Raw genomic sequence first — 17,192 nt, 5'->3', positions numbered from 1 at the left:
ATATAGGGGAAATCAATATGGGGAGGTGGGGACTTAGGATTGGGAGAGGAAATCCCAGACCTACGAAAGTATATTATAAAATAATAAATCCATAAATAAAAATTTAAAAAGAAAAATATATTTTGAAAAAATCTGTCTCTCAAAAAAAAATTAGAAAAAACAAAAACATAGTGGGCTGTGCAGGGTGTGGCTAAGGAACAGATTCCTGAATGAGATGAAGCTGTAAGTACGATCAGAGGGAGATATGACAAGGGCAAGAATGAGACTGTTTTGATTTGTGTAACTTATTCTAGAAGTTCAGTTAAAAACTCCAGAAAGTTATTTAAAAATTTGCATTCACACGTACAGACCCACTCCACAGCTTTGCCAGAGTCTTTAGTTTCTGCAAAACTTCCAGGTAGAATTTGAAGAAGAAGCTGACCAACAGAGTCCTCTTGAACTCCACCTTGCCACCCGGAGCCGAGCCCACGAGGGAGACCTCATCCAGAAGCAGCCTGCAAGCCTCATCCAGCATCAGCTCATCCCAGCGCCTGCAAGAGTTGGTAGCAAGAGGGAGTCAGTTAGCGGGCAGTCTCCATCATGTGATGGATGGCGGTCAGTGATACTTCAGAAACCTCAGTTACCTTTGGAGGAAGAGAGCTTAGAAATCACCTGGTCAAGCCCCTCAGAAAAACCAAGGACTCGGGAGACTGTGTTGAGTGCTCCAAGGGTGAAGGCTGGTTGAGAATGGGGCGGGGGGTGTTTCACTGCAGCATTGGCCATGCACATTGTGGAACATGCTTGAACAGGATAGAACTGGGTACCAAAGAAACATAACCTTGGGATCAATTATGAACAAAACAGGACTCAGACTTGGATGCTGAGGAAGGAACTGGGTGCACCCCACAAAGGGAATCTTGGGTGTCGCCCCATGGGTGCTTGCTTGAGTGTGGATCAACACTTGAAGATGATAGCTTGGGGTGGCAGGGGCACAGAAAAAGCACATCCTGGCTGACCTCAAGCTGGGTCATTTGGGTTGGATTCCTCACACAAAGATGGCATCCAATTTACAGAAGTCAAATGACATCTAACTCCTTCAGCAAGATTACAAAGAGAACAAGCATGTGGGTGTGCCCATCTTCCCAGGCTGCCATCAGCTCTGGCCACAGCCAGATTTCCAGTTGTTTTTCTCAATGTCCAGTATCCCTCCTGTGGTGCAGGCCTGGTCTCTCACCTCCCCAGGAGCTGGCGGCAGGATTTCTGTGCGCTGACTGTGGTGGGTCCCAGGCCTCCATAGGCCAGGCTCAGGTCCTCAATGGTGTTTGTGCCTTCTCTGAACAGGACGCGCATGCCAGCACTCACCTCAGGCAAGGCATTCTGTGGGCATTGAGCCTGCCGGAAGGCTGACACAAATTCCCACTGCAGAGACACAAACCGTGTGGGGCCATTAACACCAAGGGCTTAGGCTCTGTGTCTTGGTGTCTCCAATTACTCATGGAGGCTCAATCCAAGGGGACATGCATGGGGATGGCTGGCATCATAAACAGGCACTAGTGGCTTCCTTGTTCAAAGTGAACATGGCATTCTTGCAAGGGCCCAGCCCAAAGCCCTGGACACCCTCAAGAGCCCAGGATCCTGTTTTCTTTCCTTCTTCCTTTCTTCCTTTCCCTCTTTCCTTCCTTTTTTCTTTCTTTCTAAGATTTTATTTATTTTTATTGGAAAGAAAGATTTACAGAAATAAGGAGGGACAGAGAGAAATATCTTTCATATGTTGGTTGGTTCACTCCCCAAATGGCTGCAATGACCAGAGCTGAGTTGAACTGGAGCCAGGAGCTTCTTCTGGGTTTCCCATGCAGGTGCAGGGCCCCAAGGCTTTGGCCCATCCTCCACTGCTTTCCCAGATCACAAGCAAGGAGCTGGATGGGAAGTGAAGCAGCTGAAACACAATCTGGCACCCACATGGGTGCATGCGCTTTGGAGGTGGGGGATTATTAGCCCGTTGAGCCAATGCACTGCTAGGCACACACACACACCCTTTCCCCGCTCCCACTTGCTTTTCCTCTGAGGTCAGGACACACAGGATGCTGTGGAAACACACACTAGAAACACTCTAATGTGCCCTTCCCTCCTTCACTTGTCAGTGGCCTTTGTCCTGCGGTTAGAGGAACCCTCTTAACACAAGGTTTCTGAAAGGCAACAAGGTGATTTAGCACACTTCCTATGTTGTAGAGATGACCACTTCCTCACTTGGCAAAACTCAAGAAGGAACCAAACAGAACTTTCCAGTGGTGGGTATGGGAGCCTTGAGGAGGTGACAGTTGCTTTAACTGAGCCCCAGTGCCAGAACATGGTAGGCCTGGTTCAGAGCCCTGTGGCTGGCTGTTGCCCTGGACACATCCATCTTTGCTGTACCCCTGCGTGTTCCTGCCTGCATCTGCTTCACTTCCTGTCTGCATGCCCTTCCACACATGTGCACTTGAATGTTAGCTCATTTTCAGTTTCCACTCCAAAGCAAACACTAATAATGATCATGCAGGCATCCTGCCTGGGTCCCTACCACCTACATGGGAGACCCAGAAGGAGTGCCTCGCTTCCGGCTCGGATCAGCCCATCTCCTGCCATTGTGGCTATCTGGGGAGTGAACCAGTGGATGGATGATCTCTCAGTGTCTCCCTTTCTCTTTGAACTCTGCCTTTCAAATAAATGAATAAATCTAAAACAAAACAAAACCCCCAAACAAACAGAAGTCTCTCTAGCCAGCTGCATGGCCACATCACCCCCACGGAACCCAGTTGTCAACAACTGGAGGTCTTGGAACTACCTTGAGCCACTGGGTGTCTGCAGGGGAGAGTGGAGGCCTCGCTCTAGACTTGCACCCGCTGTGGGTCAGGTGGAGAAGTCCCAGCCCACGGCCAGAGATCTGGAATCTTCCGACCTCCGGGGCCTGTGTAGGCCTCACCCCACAGCTGTAACAATAGCCCCAAGTCCGCACCCGGTGGTCTGCATATTCCAGACCGCCTCTGGGCGCTGGGCTGTCCACAGCGGGACAGGAAACAGGTTTTTTTTTTTCGGGGGGGAGGGAGCAAAGTTACTGTCTTGCCATCTGCTTTCCAATTTCTAATGATCTGGACTCAGCTATGAACAGGGAAAGACGCTAAACGGAGCCAAGGGAACTCTGACCTTGCGCGAGTGAGGAATGTAGACTGATTCCAAAATTTCGTCTGGCTTAAGGTCCGCACTTGCCAGCCGGGAAAGGAAAGACTCGTTGAGCGGAATTTGCCGCGCCCCTTCTGCAGAAGAAATGCCCTGTCTGCATGATCCCAACCAGCAACAGCGAGAGGGCTCTGCCCTGTCCGGACGTGGGTGCGGAGCAGTGCTCACTATGCTCTGCACCAGCGAGGCCGGCTCCTGGGCCTACGACACGGTCCTGGGGGTCCATTTGTTGCCACACAGGAAGGTGGCGGTGGGGACGTTTGCTCCCCTTAGTAAACTGATTGTTCAGAACCCGGACTCTGATACAAAACAATTTCTTAAGGTGTTTGTATATGTATAAAGACGAAGTCATTTAGATATTTAGGTGCAGTGTAGGGGGTCCCAGGGCAGTTTACCTTCAGATATTAGATTGAGAGTCGCGTTGCCCACAGCAAGTATAGGATTCAGGTCTGAAAAATGATGGCGGCTTATGACGTGTCCCCCTAGAGACTAAGGAGAGAATTACAACTTGGTTACAGTCTCCACTCCACAGCCACTTGCTCTTGGTCGTCCTAGTGGCTGCAACAGGGCGGAGAAAGGATCCGAGGCCAGTTCTCTTTTGCTTGGCAGAGGGGCTTCAGTTCAGCCACCAAGAGGGCCCAATGGGTCCTTTCAGGAGAGGTTTTGCCAAAAGTGAAGACGCCCCTGCCTAGCATCTGCCTAACCTCTTGACACATTTGCCATATCAAAAAATCTGGAGAGGGCCCGGCGTCGTGGCCTAGTGGCTAAAGTCCTCGCCTTGAACGCCCCGCGATCCCATATGGGTGCCGGTTCTAATCCCGGCAGCTCCACTTCCCATCCAGCTCCCTGCTTGTGGCCTGGGAAAGCAGTCGAGGACGGCCCAATGCATTGGGACCCTGCACCCTTGCTGGGAGACCCGGAAGAGGTTCCAGGTTCCCGGCATTGGATCGGCGCGCACTGGCCCGTTGCGGCTCACTTGGGGAATGAATCATCAGACGGAAGATCTTCCTCTCTGTCTCTCCTCCTCTCTGTATATCTGACTTTGTAATAAAATAAATAAATCTTTAAAAAAAATCTGGGGAGAAATGGAATTAGGGGAGAAGGAGTGTAGGAGTTAGGGGCAGTAATATATTAGAGATATCTAAGATACCTTGACCATGTGGGATTTCTTTAGGCATGCCTTATTAGGAAATCCATGGAAGCCATCGTATAAACAGAAGAAAGACGAAAAATGAATCATGATTTTCTCAATAATTACAGTAAAGAACATTTGACAAAATTCAGTTCAAATTCACTATAAACTTGTTGCCAGGGGCAGGCATTCAGCCTGGTGGTGAAGCTACTGGTTGGATACCTGTGTTCCCTGTTGGGGTGCCTGGGTTCAATTCCCAGCTCTGTCCCTGATTCCAGCTTCCTGCTGATGTAGACCCTGGGAGGCAGTGGTGACGGCTCAAGTAGTTGAGTCCTGCCACTCACATGGAAGACCCGGATTGAGTTCTTGGCTCCTGTAGTGAGTCTGGCCCAGCCCCAGCTGTTGGGATATTTGGGAAATGCATCAGCAGACGGAAGATCTCCTTCTGTCTTTCTCTCTCTTTCTTCCTTTCAAATTAGTAAGTTTAAATACGTTTATTTGGTGCAAAAATATTTTTTTAAATAATTTATGTTATATGAGAAAGCTTTAAAAATTCCATGGCAGATGTGTGTTATGAGAAAACTATGCACGCATTTCAATTAACATCCTTTAATTCTATTTCTTCTTGATTTTTAAAGTCCCTTTGTATCTATTCCATTCTCAAGAGGGACCAGGCAAGAGGGATGCCATGGTTCCTGGTGACACTAGGCATAAAGTTCTGGAACTTGACCAAGGTCTGCTCTGAGGATCTGAGCCTAGGAAGTGAGGCTCAGCAATCATTTCTGACTCTCCATGGCCCAGGTTGGACGTGGCTACAGTGCAGATGGCCAGTGTTAATTGTGCTGTCGTGGGCCCACAGGCTCTCCATGCGGGCCAGTCCAGGGTTCTGGGACATTTACAGCAGGGGAGAAGATCACCCTTTGAGCCCTTGGCCCACTGCTGCTGGGTCTGACTGAGCCTGTAGCATCCCAGAAGTGGGAGGGAAATGACCATCTCCTTATCGCAATACCTTCCTCCCCACAGATGGAGGGAATCTGTGCTGACTGCCCAGGAGCTGCGTGCTCTCTGGGCTGGAACATGGCTAGAGACAGGGACCCCTAGTTCCACCAACAGCTCAGTTTTAAAGTTCCCTTGTTTTCTTTGAGCTGAAATCCACCTCCACATGCAGGCTCACACGGCTCACTCCTGTTCTGCAGTGTGATCATCTACAAATGCACGTGTGTTCTCCCTATTTGAAGGCATCTTTCTCTTTCTCTCTGGCTGTGCTCCAGACATACCTGCTCCTGCCACCTGCCTCCTTGCTGGGTTCCAGCATGTCCATGCAGGGCTCCCAACAGGATGCAGAACATTCTGGACTCACCTGACTGCTTTCTCAAAGGAGACCTGTCCCTCCCGGCTTGCTCACATCCCAAGAATTTCCCAAATACCATTTGGGGTATATAGGAAAGAGAGAACATACATGTTTTGGGAACCAAAACTACATCCCCCTTTCCTTTCTTCTCATCATTTTTCTGTGGTGGTGTGGCCTGTCCAGAGAAGAGAGGGCTACCTTCTTTGTCTTAGACCCTACACTTCTGCCAAAGCAGCCCAGGAATAAACGTTGGCACACTTTGCACAAGATCAGCACAGTCATGATGTTCTTTGCTCACCTGTGTTGTTGCTTCATCACTCTGTTGAACTTGATTTTGAATGTGATTCTAAATACTTTATGAAACTGCTTTAAATATCATTTACCATATCCATTGTGTCTGTCACACAGAGTCTACCAATGCACCCTTCAACCTTTCAGCAGGCTGGAGAGCTGTGGTGTGCCCAGTGAGTGAAACCAGGGGACGTACCGCCAGATTCCGGATCTGCTGTCCCGCCAGACTCCGCAAGTGCTTCAGCAGGGCACGGTAGGTCTGCGTTTGCTCCTCTGGGAGTTCAGCTATGCTCTCGGCCAAGATGTCCTTCACCTGGGCCAGGCTGCAGCCAGCCCCGATCGTCAGACCTGGCAAGAAAATGGTCTTTGTTTTTAGTGGGGTAGGAGGAACAGTTGAACTATAATCACAACACCAAGGCCTTGGTGTTCAGCCCATGCAGGCCTTTCCCCTGTTGGCTGCAGAGAGCTCACAAACAGCAGACATGCCCTCCCAGATCTGTTAGACTGAGGTCTCTGGGCAAAGTGTTTTTTGCAGGACTCTCTAGGTGGTAGACCTTTCTGCACTACAGGATTTGGGAATACTAGGGTTAGTTCGTATTCTTCTTTGGGCAGATTTGGGGAAATAAAGGCTAGCAAGCATAATTGATAACAGCAACTCACAGGTGGTAGATAGACCCTACTAGAACCTTCCAGGATAGCTTCTTGGCTGATGATGGAGAAGCTGTCACACAGCTCTGGGCTGGCATTCGGTTCAGATGCCACTCAGGATGTCCAAATCCCACACAGAACACCCAGGTTTGAGGCCTGGTTTGGCTTCTGATCCAGCTTCCTACTGATGCACATCTGGGGAGGCAGCCAGTGATGGCCCAAGTACTCGGATCCTAGCCACCCTATGTGGAAACTTGGACTGAGTTCCTGGCTCCTAGCATCAGCTGGACCCAGGTCAGGCTGCCATGGGCATTTGTGAGGAGTGAATGAGTGGATGGAAGATCTTTGTTTCTTTCTGCCTCTCAAGGAAAATAAAAAAATAAGTAGATTTATGAACTTGAACTATGGTTATGCAACCAGGTGGAGGAACCCACCATGGGGGGAGGGTGTGGGGAAGTGTGGGGAAAATCCCAGTTCTTATGAAATTACAACACAGTGTAATTAATGAATAAATTAAAAAAAAATAAGCAGATTTAAAAAAAGTAACAGAAAACAATGGCAAAGTTCACTGAAGTCTTTGGGTCACTGTCTGAACAATAATGCTTTGATTGCAGGATTTGTGCCTGAAATTCAAAATCTTCAGCAGTCAGCCCTGTGAGGAGTGTCAGGCAATGAGAGAAAACCAAGTCTGGGTAAGGTGCTGTGCCAGGCATCATGGTGGGCACTGTCGGGTGTAAGGAAGTTGAGGGTTCCCAGGGAGGGGCCAGAGAAGTAGGAAGAGAGTGGCTGGAGGATGGAGTAATGCCATTTGCTCACTGGCCAGGAAGGCATTCAAGCCATGGACAACAGCTGCGGCCACACGTGGGGGGACCTTCAGGGTCAGGATGCAAGCGTTTAGATCAGCTGTTAAGTTGAGGTTGTCTCTGACCTCATCCAAAGCCTTGGGCACCTATTGGAGTCAACGCCCAGAATTCCTTGGGGTTTGCTGGCTGAAGCCCTTGCATGTGGGGCTTGGGTTGACATCACCAGCAGGGTTGGGCTCTAACGGAGGTGAATCTGTTTTTAGCACATTTCACGCTGGACTAAGCCTTGTCTTGTGTTGAATGCTCTTTGAGGATATTTCACCCTCTGCCTGGCTGCATTTTTTTTTTTTTTTATCAATTTTGAATGTGAACTTGGCATAACTTTCCCTACCTCGGCAACATACACAGCACCCCTACTGCTTCTCTAACTTAATGGGTCAGGGAAAGCCCCAGCTGTTCTAATTACCCGGCCGCTAAGCAGACCTTGTCTAGGAGTAACTGAGGTGCCCAGGTCTCTGGACCCCTCACCTGTCCCTGACTCAGTGTCCCCTGAAGGCGCTCCAGCTGCTGCCTCTGCTTCCTCCTCACATGCCCCCTGGAGCCTGGTCTTCAGCTTCTGCCAATATGTGGGCTTTGTCTTTGCAGAAGTGCTAGGAAACACCAAACTTGCTTCCTGTCATCTAATTAGACTGGAGCTTATTTGTAGAGAAGAAACCAGAAACAGACTTCCTCTTATTCATAAGGTCAGAAACAGCACACAACCTAGCGAGGCTGCCCGATCAACATAAGCAGGGAAGGACAGTTGTACTCCAGCGGAGGGGGAAATGCCAGCTGTCTGCTCTGCTGTCTGGGATCTTGGAAGCTTTCAAATCAGATCGAGTCCAGATGGTCCATCATGGGCTTTCACTTGGCTGTCTCCCCTGCTTGTGTGACTGTGTCAGTTGGGGCTGGGTTATACTGAAAAAGTTATGCTCACTGCAGTCACTGAGAGACAGAGAAAGATGGAGAATACCCCCCTCCCCACTCCCGGTGCCTGTGACATTTGGGACTGGGTAGGACCAAAGTTGGGAGCCAGAAATTCAACTAAGGTCTCCCATATGGGTAGCAGGAACCCACGACTTGGGCCACAGCTGCTGCCTTCCAGGGTCTGTGTTAGCAGGATGCTGGGTCAGGAGCTGAGGCTGGGGACTGACCCCAGGCACTCTGGAGTGGGGCTGAGGGCATTCTAACTGCTAGACCAAGGGTACTTCATTCATGTCTGACTCCATCCTAGATCACAAAAATTGAGGCTGCATTGCAGTGGTGTGTGAGAGCTTCAGCTTTGAGCCTTAGAAAGGGGATTTCATTCTTTACTCCTGCTTCTTGCAGACTGTGGTCCTACGGATTCTATGCAATGACTTTCTGGACACTTACTAACAATTTTGAGACACACACACACACAAAGCGCGCTGATCTTAACGTATAGGCAACACTGGTGAGCATGTAAAATGTAGACAAATATTTGAGCCCAGGTTACAGCTGTCCCAGGAATTTAGTTCCTGGGGAGGTTGCTGAGGAGCGATGGCGCGGGTTACATTTGTCTCCCCTCTTCCCCCACCCTTCTCCGTGATGTCCTTTATCCTTGGGGGGGAAAAAAATCTGAGACGCAAGGAAATTACTCTAGGTGCCACTAGAGGGCACTCACGCTTTAATTTTAAGAGTCCTGGAAAAAGGCACATTGCTTGCTTAACTCTGCTTTCTGAATCTAGATCTGCTTAACCTGCAAAAATCAGATTTGTGTGCGTGCGCGCGCCAGCGTGTGTGTGTGTGTGTGTGTGTGTGTGTGTGTGTGTGTGTGTGTGTAGGGGAGGGAGGTGGGGAGACGCAAAGAGCCAGTCCAATGGCCTTGGGGCTGGGAGGAAGGCTGACCGGGCAGCAAAGTTCTGGTTTGAGGGCTGGACATGTTGTGTTTGACCACCAGCCAGCCTGGGGAGCTGGGAACAAATCCACTTCCTTTTTGCCTCAGTTTCTTTGTCTATGAGCAGAGAATCTGTGTTATTTCAGGACCTTGAACTGTACTCCAGCGGCCCTCTGAAGGACAGGTACGAGGGACTCTGGGCAGGGAGGCAGAAGGAAAGTTTCCCCTGATCTGCACACAGAGCAGCCCATTTCCAGTGACTTAGTCAGAAAGGTGGCGTGATAAGGAGAGGCTTCAGCGAGGAGGGTTAAATGACCCCCGGAAGGAGTGGGTCCGGGCCTCCCGCCTTACCCTCCCTCCCAGGCCTGCTATCCAGCTGCACTGCACCCTCCTTCCCTCATCTCGCTCCCGCCAGCAGCAGGGTTTCAGCTAAATCCAGGCACAGTCCTCCATTTTTCCACCTGGTGGTCAGATTTGCTTTCTGAATTGTCTCAAGACGGAACCTAGGAAACCCTGATGTTGGGCAAGCCCCAGAAGGGGTCCTGACCCTTGCAAAAAATAGGGAACCGGCCAGGGAAGTGCAGGCTTGAGGACATACAATTCAAACTATGTTTGTTGGTGGATGAGCAGAGGCCAGGAGGGTGGGATTCTAGGAAGGCCAAAGCTACAGCCGGTTCCCTTCTGTTCCCATCCCCTGAGACCCTTAAACAAATGCACCTTCCAAACCAGCCTTGACTAACTCTCTGCTCAGTCAACCTCCTTGTTGCTTGAATTAAGAAAGTGATCATTATTGCTCTACCTCATCACAGCCAAGGTCCTGACCTTCATTCATTCCTTCCCACCCCAACCCGCCCCTTTTTGACTGAGTAATCAGCCTTATTGCACATAACATAGCACTCACAGCCCTGACAGCACCAGGAACTCACCATCACTTGTTTTTGTCACCACCCTCAGCTCAGGGATCCTAGCAGGAGAGAGGAGAACGGGGTAAAAATGTCCTTGAGATTTCATTGCAGGGCCTGGAGAGAAAAATACACTTTAAGGATAATTAGGAAAGAGAAGATGCCTTTTCTGTGTGCTGAAATTTTGTTCTAAAATATTCAGAAGCAGATTTTAATGCCTGACAATAGGTATGTACAGTGGGAAGCTATGTCCTGGCCATTTCAGTGTGATTTGCCTACTCTCCCAATATCCACATCATGCATTTTTTTTTCTTTTTAAAGAAAAAGAGATTTATTGTAAAGGCAGGTTTATAGAGAGAAGAGGATAAGATCTTCCATCCACTGGTTCACTCTTTAAGTGGTCACGTCAGCTGGAGCTGATTCCCTCTAAAGCTAGGAGTCAGGAGCTTCTTCTGGGTCTTCCACATAGTTGCAGGGTCCCAAGGAGTTGAGTCACGCCTCACTGCTTTCCCAGTCCATAAATTAGTGCCCATATGAGATGCCACATTATGCATTTAAACAGACTGCTGGGCTGGTGTGATGGCTCAGCTGGCTAATCCTCCACCTCCTAGTGAGGCATCCTTGTTCATGTCCCTGCTGCTCTACTTCCCATCCAGCTCCCTGCTTGTGACCTGGGAAAGCAGTCCAGGATTGTCTAAGTCTTTGGAACCCTGCATCTTTGTGGGAAACTAGGAGGAAGCTCTAGGCTCCTGGTTTAAGATTGGCTCAACTCCAGCCATTGCGGCCATTTGGGGAGTGAACCAGCAGATGGAAGATCTTTCTCTCTGTCTCTCCTCTCTCTGTAGACCTGCTTTTCCAATAAAAATAAATAAATCTTTAAAACACACCACACACACCACACACACACACACACACACACACACACACACAGAGTACTTGGATAGTAAATAGGATGAGAAGTTCCTATAATACTCTTACATATAGGCACCAGGAAAAACAGAGATACATATTAATAATAGCCAAAACTTGGAAACAGTTGGAGCTGTCGCACCAAGCTGTCCCTTAGGAGAAACCCAGATGAGCGAATTGTTCCCTTTTGCACAGTGGAGCATAGCAGAGTCACATGCAGCAACGTGAGTGAATGAACAAAGCAAACCACAGGACAAGAATGCAGTGTCAATCTGCTTTTATGAAGATCAAGCATTTCCAAAACTAAGTGGCAGTCTGTCTAGGGACTCTGACATAGGTGGTAACATGATAAAAACAAAGAAGAGGTTAGCCAATGTGAAGCTGTGGCTAATGAGCACCTTCAAGAGGCAAGGAAAAGGGAGGAAATGTAGCTTGGGCTAGGGGTTCAAAAGGGGGTGTTTGGGGTAACTGAGTGTGCAGTTTGTTCATACGACCCTTCAGATGTTATAGACTTCTGCTGTGTCTCCATAGTGTCGAATAAGAGCCAAAAAGGTCAAGGTGACTTCATGAAGCCCTCTAGCACCCCACCCTCTATTCTAAGATGGTGAGTCTTGCACTCCTGGGGCGTACTCACATCTAACTGTGGAGGCAGGATTTATTAGAAAGGATGCAGGGTTCATCCAGAAAAAGTAGCTTTTGTAGACCAGGAAAGGAGTGGAGCACAGGAAGTTGAGCTGGGCGCTGGTGGTGGAATGGGGACCCCTGCGGTCACTCACCCAGTGAGGTGTTGCCCAAGATGACAGGGGCTTCGGGGTGGCTCACTTTCAGCTCCAGGAGTGCCGGGAGGGTCCCTGGGGAGATCCAGGTCACTCGCTCTCCGCAGAAGGTCAGCGTTTGTTTCTCTGGGTTCTCCGCCATCCTCTAGGGGTGAGAGGCAAACCTGTGTGGTCCTTGCACACCTGTCTTCCAGGGCTGTTCAGGAACCCAGGAAGAGGTACGTTCCCCTGGAACCTCTCTGGAACCTCTCAGGTGTTCTGGGGTCCACTTGCTGCCAAAGCAACTCACTGCATCCACCAGCGAATTTTTGAATTTCTCTACTTAGATTGCTTTTGGGGGACATGTAATAATACAAGCTGACACCTATCATTGACTCTTGGAAGAAGTCAGTGTAATTGAGTCTTGTGCTTTAAAAATCAAGCATAATCACACTATTGTTCCTAACTTAGTGCCTTCAAGCCAACCAAACCTATAGTGGAATGAGTATTCAATGTTTCCCCCAGATACATGACAGGTACCACTCATTCAATTAACTGAAAATGGAGTGCCTCACATCTAATCCCTTGCAAATCTCTCCTAAACAGGTTCTCCCAAAGGAAAAAAATTCCCTACTCATAAGTGGCCAGGCCACACTTCAGTTGTGCAAACGCTAGGATCAATCTTACCTCCTCCTCTCTCACACCCTCTTCACACCCATCAGCCAATCGGCTTGGATTTTCTTCCAAAACATACCCAGAATCCACTGCTTCTCACTATCTCTCCTATCCCTCTCCTGGCAGCCTGGTCCCACCCTCTCCATGTCCCAGGATGTTCCCCACCCTTCCCTGGTAAACAGCAGGACAATGGCGGACACACCCCTTCTCTGTCCAACCTCCTGGCTAGCGTCTGGTTGGCAGGCAGACAGCTGAGTCCAGAGCTCCTGGCACTCGCCGTGTTTGTGGTGGCCCTCCAAGTTGGCCTCCCCTCGGAGTTCGTCTGCCCTGAGGACCTTGGCACCCACTGGGCATGCCGGTTAGAGTGCCTCTGCCGACACACCTCTACGTTTGCCTCCACCTTCCTGCCTTCCAGATCTTCCCCAAATGGCAATGTTCTCGGAGGTCTTCTCTAGCCGAGATACTGAAAATGGCGACTGCTTGCAGCGCACCCGCCTTTTCTGTTCACCCTCAGTGCTTTCCCCTGGCTAGCAGCATCCTGTAACTTTCAGCTGTTATTCTGCTGGTTGTCTAGCTCTGGCACAAGATTCCAAGCTGCTCAAGGGCGGTTCTCCTGTCAGCTTTGCTCCCTCTTGCACATTCCACCCCTGGCAGGGTGCTGCATGTATCAGTATGTGTTGAACAAATGAATGAACACACCAGAACCCTTTCAGAAATGGAAAGCTGGCTAGTCCTTTGCCTGCAAGCCACAGCATCCTGTAGGGGTGCTAGTTCATGTCCTGGCTGCTCCATTTCTGATCCAGTTTCCTACTTGTGGTTTGGGAAAGCAGCTGAGGATGGCTCAAGTCCTCAAAACCCTGCAGCCACATGAGAGGCCCAAAGGAAGCTCCTGGCTCCAGACTGGCCCAGCTCTGGCCATGCAGCCATTTGGGAAGTGAACCGGCAGATGGAAGATATTTTTCTCTCTTCTCTGTAAATCTGCTTTTCTAATAAAATGGTCAAGAAGAAAGATGAGCTGTTGCTAGAAGGAAGGGTGGGGAAGGGCTGTAGTCGTGGCACCTTAAAGATGCTACATGGGCCCAGCAGAAGTGTAGCAGTGCTGTGCCACCTGGACAGTTGGCAGGGACACAGCCTGGGCGGCCACGAGGAGAGGGATGAGAGCAGTCCCAGTCCAGGCCCACCTGTGTCCACAGGGTCAATTGGGGCTCTGTGAATTGGGAAGGAAGTGGGCATTAATGATCTGACGACACTATTCCACAGTGTAGTGATTTCATAGGAAGGAAATTGGTACTTTTATAAAACCAAGCTTGTGAGCATATCAACTCATCTTACCAAGAGTTCTGGGGGGAAGATGAGCTCCTGGGTCGGATCCAAAGGCAGGAACTCCTTCGAAAATAACTTGGTGCACATCTTTATAAAGCAAAGAAACAGATGGCCCTGTCAGCCCAACTCAATTGGAATCAGCATTGCAATTCTTCATAGCAATTAGGCAAAATGAATGCAGCAATAAGTCTCTCCAAGCAGGGAAATTGTTCAAACCAAATAATTTGAAATACGAATCTTCTTGTAAGAGAGACACTGATTTACACTAATGTGATTAGAGGAATGAGTATTCTGTGACATGCTCCCAAAAGCATACTGGGGAACACTACTGTTGGAAAAAATTTTAAAGACTAAGTTTGGAGAGTGCTGGCATTGTGGCACAGCAGGATAAGCTGCCGCTTGCAATGTGGCTGTGTCCAAGTCCTGGCTGTCCCACTTCTAGGAAATCTTCCTACTAATGTGCCCGAGAGGCAGCAGATGATGGCCCAAGTACTGGGGCCCTTGTCACTCAGTGAGGGCAGACCTGGATGGAATCCCTGGCTCCTGGCTTCCACCTGACCCAAATGTGGTATTGGAAGCAGCTATTGGGGGAATAAGCCTACAGAGGGAAAAGCTTGCTCTATCCTTTCCACCCTATCATCTCTAGCTTCCTTCCTCCCTTTCAGATAAACAGGTAAATGAATGAATAAACCTTACAAAGAGAAAGTGTGGTAAATCTTCACCACTGTGTTCTAGCTACTTTTCTGTCTTGTGCTGTCAGGATGGAAAGTACTCAAGGCTCTGAGAAGTCATACATTTGAAATATAAAGAATTCCACACATGCACGCACACACACACACACGCACACACACACACACACACACACACACACACACACAGAGTCTGACCTTAATAGTTAACATTGAGTGCTTTCCAAGCATTTTGATATGTGTCAACAATTTAATCTTCACAATAATGGTATAGAGCATGAACGATGACCTCCTCTGTATTTAGAAGGAACTAAAGTGCAGTAAAAAAAATTCAAACTGTAGTCTTGACTGAATCAGATATGTGTTAGCTTCAGAAGACACTTACTGCCAGAAAACATCCCTGAAGAAGTAGGGAGAACCGGGACTGAATCATAGGATACTGGGGTGGAGTTGGGTCTTTGGAGAAGAGGCTGTGTGAAGGCAGAGGTGACAGCCCTGGGTCGCACCATCACCTCTGAGCTTCCCACTGTAAACCCGAACCTTTCTAAAGAAGAAATGAAATTCATGGAGACTTGAAAGGTGACTGCAATCGTTAGATGAAATGGCTTGACCCTTGTCCTACCCACCCCCTTCTCTCTCTCTCTTCAAGGTTTTCCCAGTTTCCAGAAGGAAATCTGGCTGTTCCTTGGGAAGGTGCGTAGGAGGATCACAAATGAGGCATTACAGGTCCACATCTAGTGTGTTCCATTTCTGTGGTAGTTGGTGCTTAAAGTTTAAAAAGTCCCTGAGGGTGAGGATGTGTTGTAACTGCAGTCTAGAAATACCACTGGAGCTGGGAATTAACGCTAAGTCAGCATAAGGAGTGAAGGAGAGAAATGGAAAGTTCCTCTAAATGTGTTAATATCAAGACTTCACACATACACTCACATACACACATTTGGGCAGCTATAAGTGGAGAGTGAGCATGCAAACAGATAAGCACCATTCAGCATGGGGCCAGCAGGTGCAGGGCTCACAGCAAGGGATGAAACTCACAACAGAACTCACGTGGTTCTTGCTGTCCAGGGCTGAGGAATCAGTTTCTCCCTTATCCAGGCAGCATTTCCCTGGCTTTTCCTGCTGACAACCATTTGACCCCTAAGAGGGTGTAAGGTCTTAGATTAGAAACATCTTCTTAAAGGTAGAAGGCTTTGTGTTCTGAAAGGTTTGGCAATATCATTTAGACATTTTGAACAATTTTGGAAACAGAAACAGTCTTTTTTTTTTGACCTTGTTAGAGGAAACCACCCTCTATGCTCTGTTGTGTAGAGTGATTTCTGTATTCCACTTCCTCTACTCACACCTTCCCAGCTGGGCTGCAGCTGGGACCAGCCTCGCCTCATCAGTCTACCTCCTTTTCTTGCCTCCTTGGCTTTGCCTGAGTCCACTTAGCTTTCCTGACCAGAGGCCTGGCTTAACTCAGTAAGAACAGCCTCTGGTGTCTGGTTAGATCACTTGACTTACTCCTGCAGTTTTGCCTGGACCTCAAAGGTGGAATCATTAGTCACCTGGTCTTTAACTGGTAGATCCCAGGGAGTTGGTGAACTCACTTGGGCCCTCTTCTGTATTTTGAGCACTTTGTGTTACTTCCATTCTGGGGCTCTCAGGCTCCTGTGGCTTTCCCTGTCACACTTGCTCTGCGGGATGGCCTGCGGTCACCCACTCACCGTGCAGAAGGTCTTCCCACTCTCGAGAATTGGCCGGTACCCGGTGCAGCGGCACAGATTACCTAATCCAAACAGAGACGTGCTGTCAGGAGCTGTGGTTTTACCAGCTTCCTGAAAAACTTGAAATAGACTCAGTCTTTACTTTGAAAGATGTTAGTATCTAACAAGCTGTTGAATGCCTTCCCCCTCCATTGGGAATATTAGCCTCCCCCTACCTCAAGTCTAAGCTTTATTCTCCATCCTAAAGAAAATGACATACCAGCTGGGAGCTTACTTTCCTTTATGTATTAATTCATTCTCTCAATGTGTCGCTATCGACAGCAACTCTGTTTCAGACATGATGTAAAACAGTGGGGGTCCTAAAACAGAAAACTGAGCGATTTCCAAAGCACTACACAAGTGTTGTGCTCAGATGTTTGTCAGTGGTGCTCTTTGGGTCGTTCCATCCAGATCTTCTGAGAGTATTTATAAAAACATGGGTACTTCGTCCTTGTTCCACACACCAGCATTAGAATGTCTGGGAGTGGGCCCAGGCATCTGCATGTGGGAGGTCTGTGCATCAGTGTATGGCATGGTGCAGTTTGAGAACCTTCCAAGGATGAAGATCTCAGGGGTGGGGATGGAGGAGGGTCAGCGCAGAACAGAATGTTTCAGGAAGAAGTAGCAACCTGAAGAATGAGCAAGCTCTGGATTGGTGGAGAACAGGGGAGGGGCATATTGGGGTCTCAGGGCAGATGAGGAATCATGTGGGGGTTGAGGGGAACCTGGTCTGAGGTGCATCACCCAGAGCAGGAAGAAGGCTGAGCTAGTGAAGGGGTCAGCTGTTGGAATCCGCTGAATGTCTGGTGAGAGGGGTCAAGCCTGACCAGGCTTTAAGGCATAAGCAACTGTCAAGGGCCCTTAGACGGGAGGAAAACCC

General features: G+C 48.9%; 1 protein-coding gene across 1 annotated transcript in view; it reads right to left on the bottom strand.

Annotated features, from left to right (window-relative positions):
• Positions 1-17,192, bottom strand: part of LOC101522091 (aldehyde oxidase 2) — a 75,525-nt gene that overhangs the window by 49,238 nt on the left and 9,095 nt on the right. The window contains exons 6-15 of the mRNA XM_058664805.1: positions 16,274-16,335; positions 15,615-15,704; positions 13,888-13,965; positions 11,902-12,046; positions 10,241-10,333; positions 6,163-6,314; positions 3,588-3,681; positions 3,160-3,269; positions 1,214-1,398; positions 368-530 (exon numbers count right to left, since the gene is read on the bottom strand). Of these exons, the coding sequence (XP_058520788.1) occupies positions 368-530; positions 1,214-1,398; positions 3,160-3,269; positions 3,588-3,681; positions 6,163-6,314; positions 10,241-10,333; positions 11,902-12,046; positions 13,888-13,965; positions 15,615-15,704; positions 16,274-16,335 (1,172 nt within the window). The remainder of the gene's footprint in view (positions 1-367; positions 531-1,213; positions 1,399-3,159; positions 3,270-3,587; positions 3,682-6,162; positions 6,315-10,240; positions 10,334-11,901; positions 12,047-13,887; positions 13,966-15,614; positions 15,705-16,273; positions 16,336-17,192) is intronic.

The sequence above is a fragment of the Ochotona princeps genome, chromosome 5 (genome assembly GCF_030435755.1).
Source record: "Ochotona princeps isolate mOchPri1 chromosome 5, mOchPri1.hap1, whole genome shotgun sequence".
Lineage (NCBI taxonomy): Eukaryota > Metazoa > Chordata > Mammalia > Lagomorpha > Ochotonidae > Ochotona > Ochotona princeps.
Note: the sequence above shows the minus strand (reverse complement) of the source record. Positions and strands in the feature narration are given on the sequence as shown.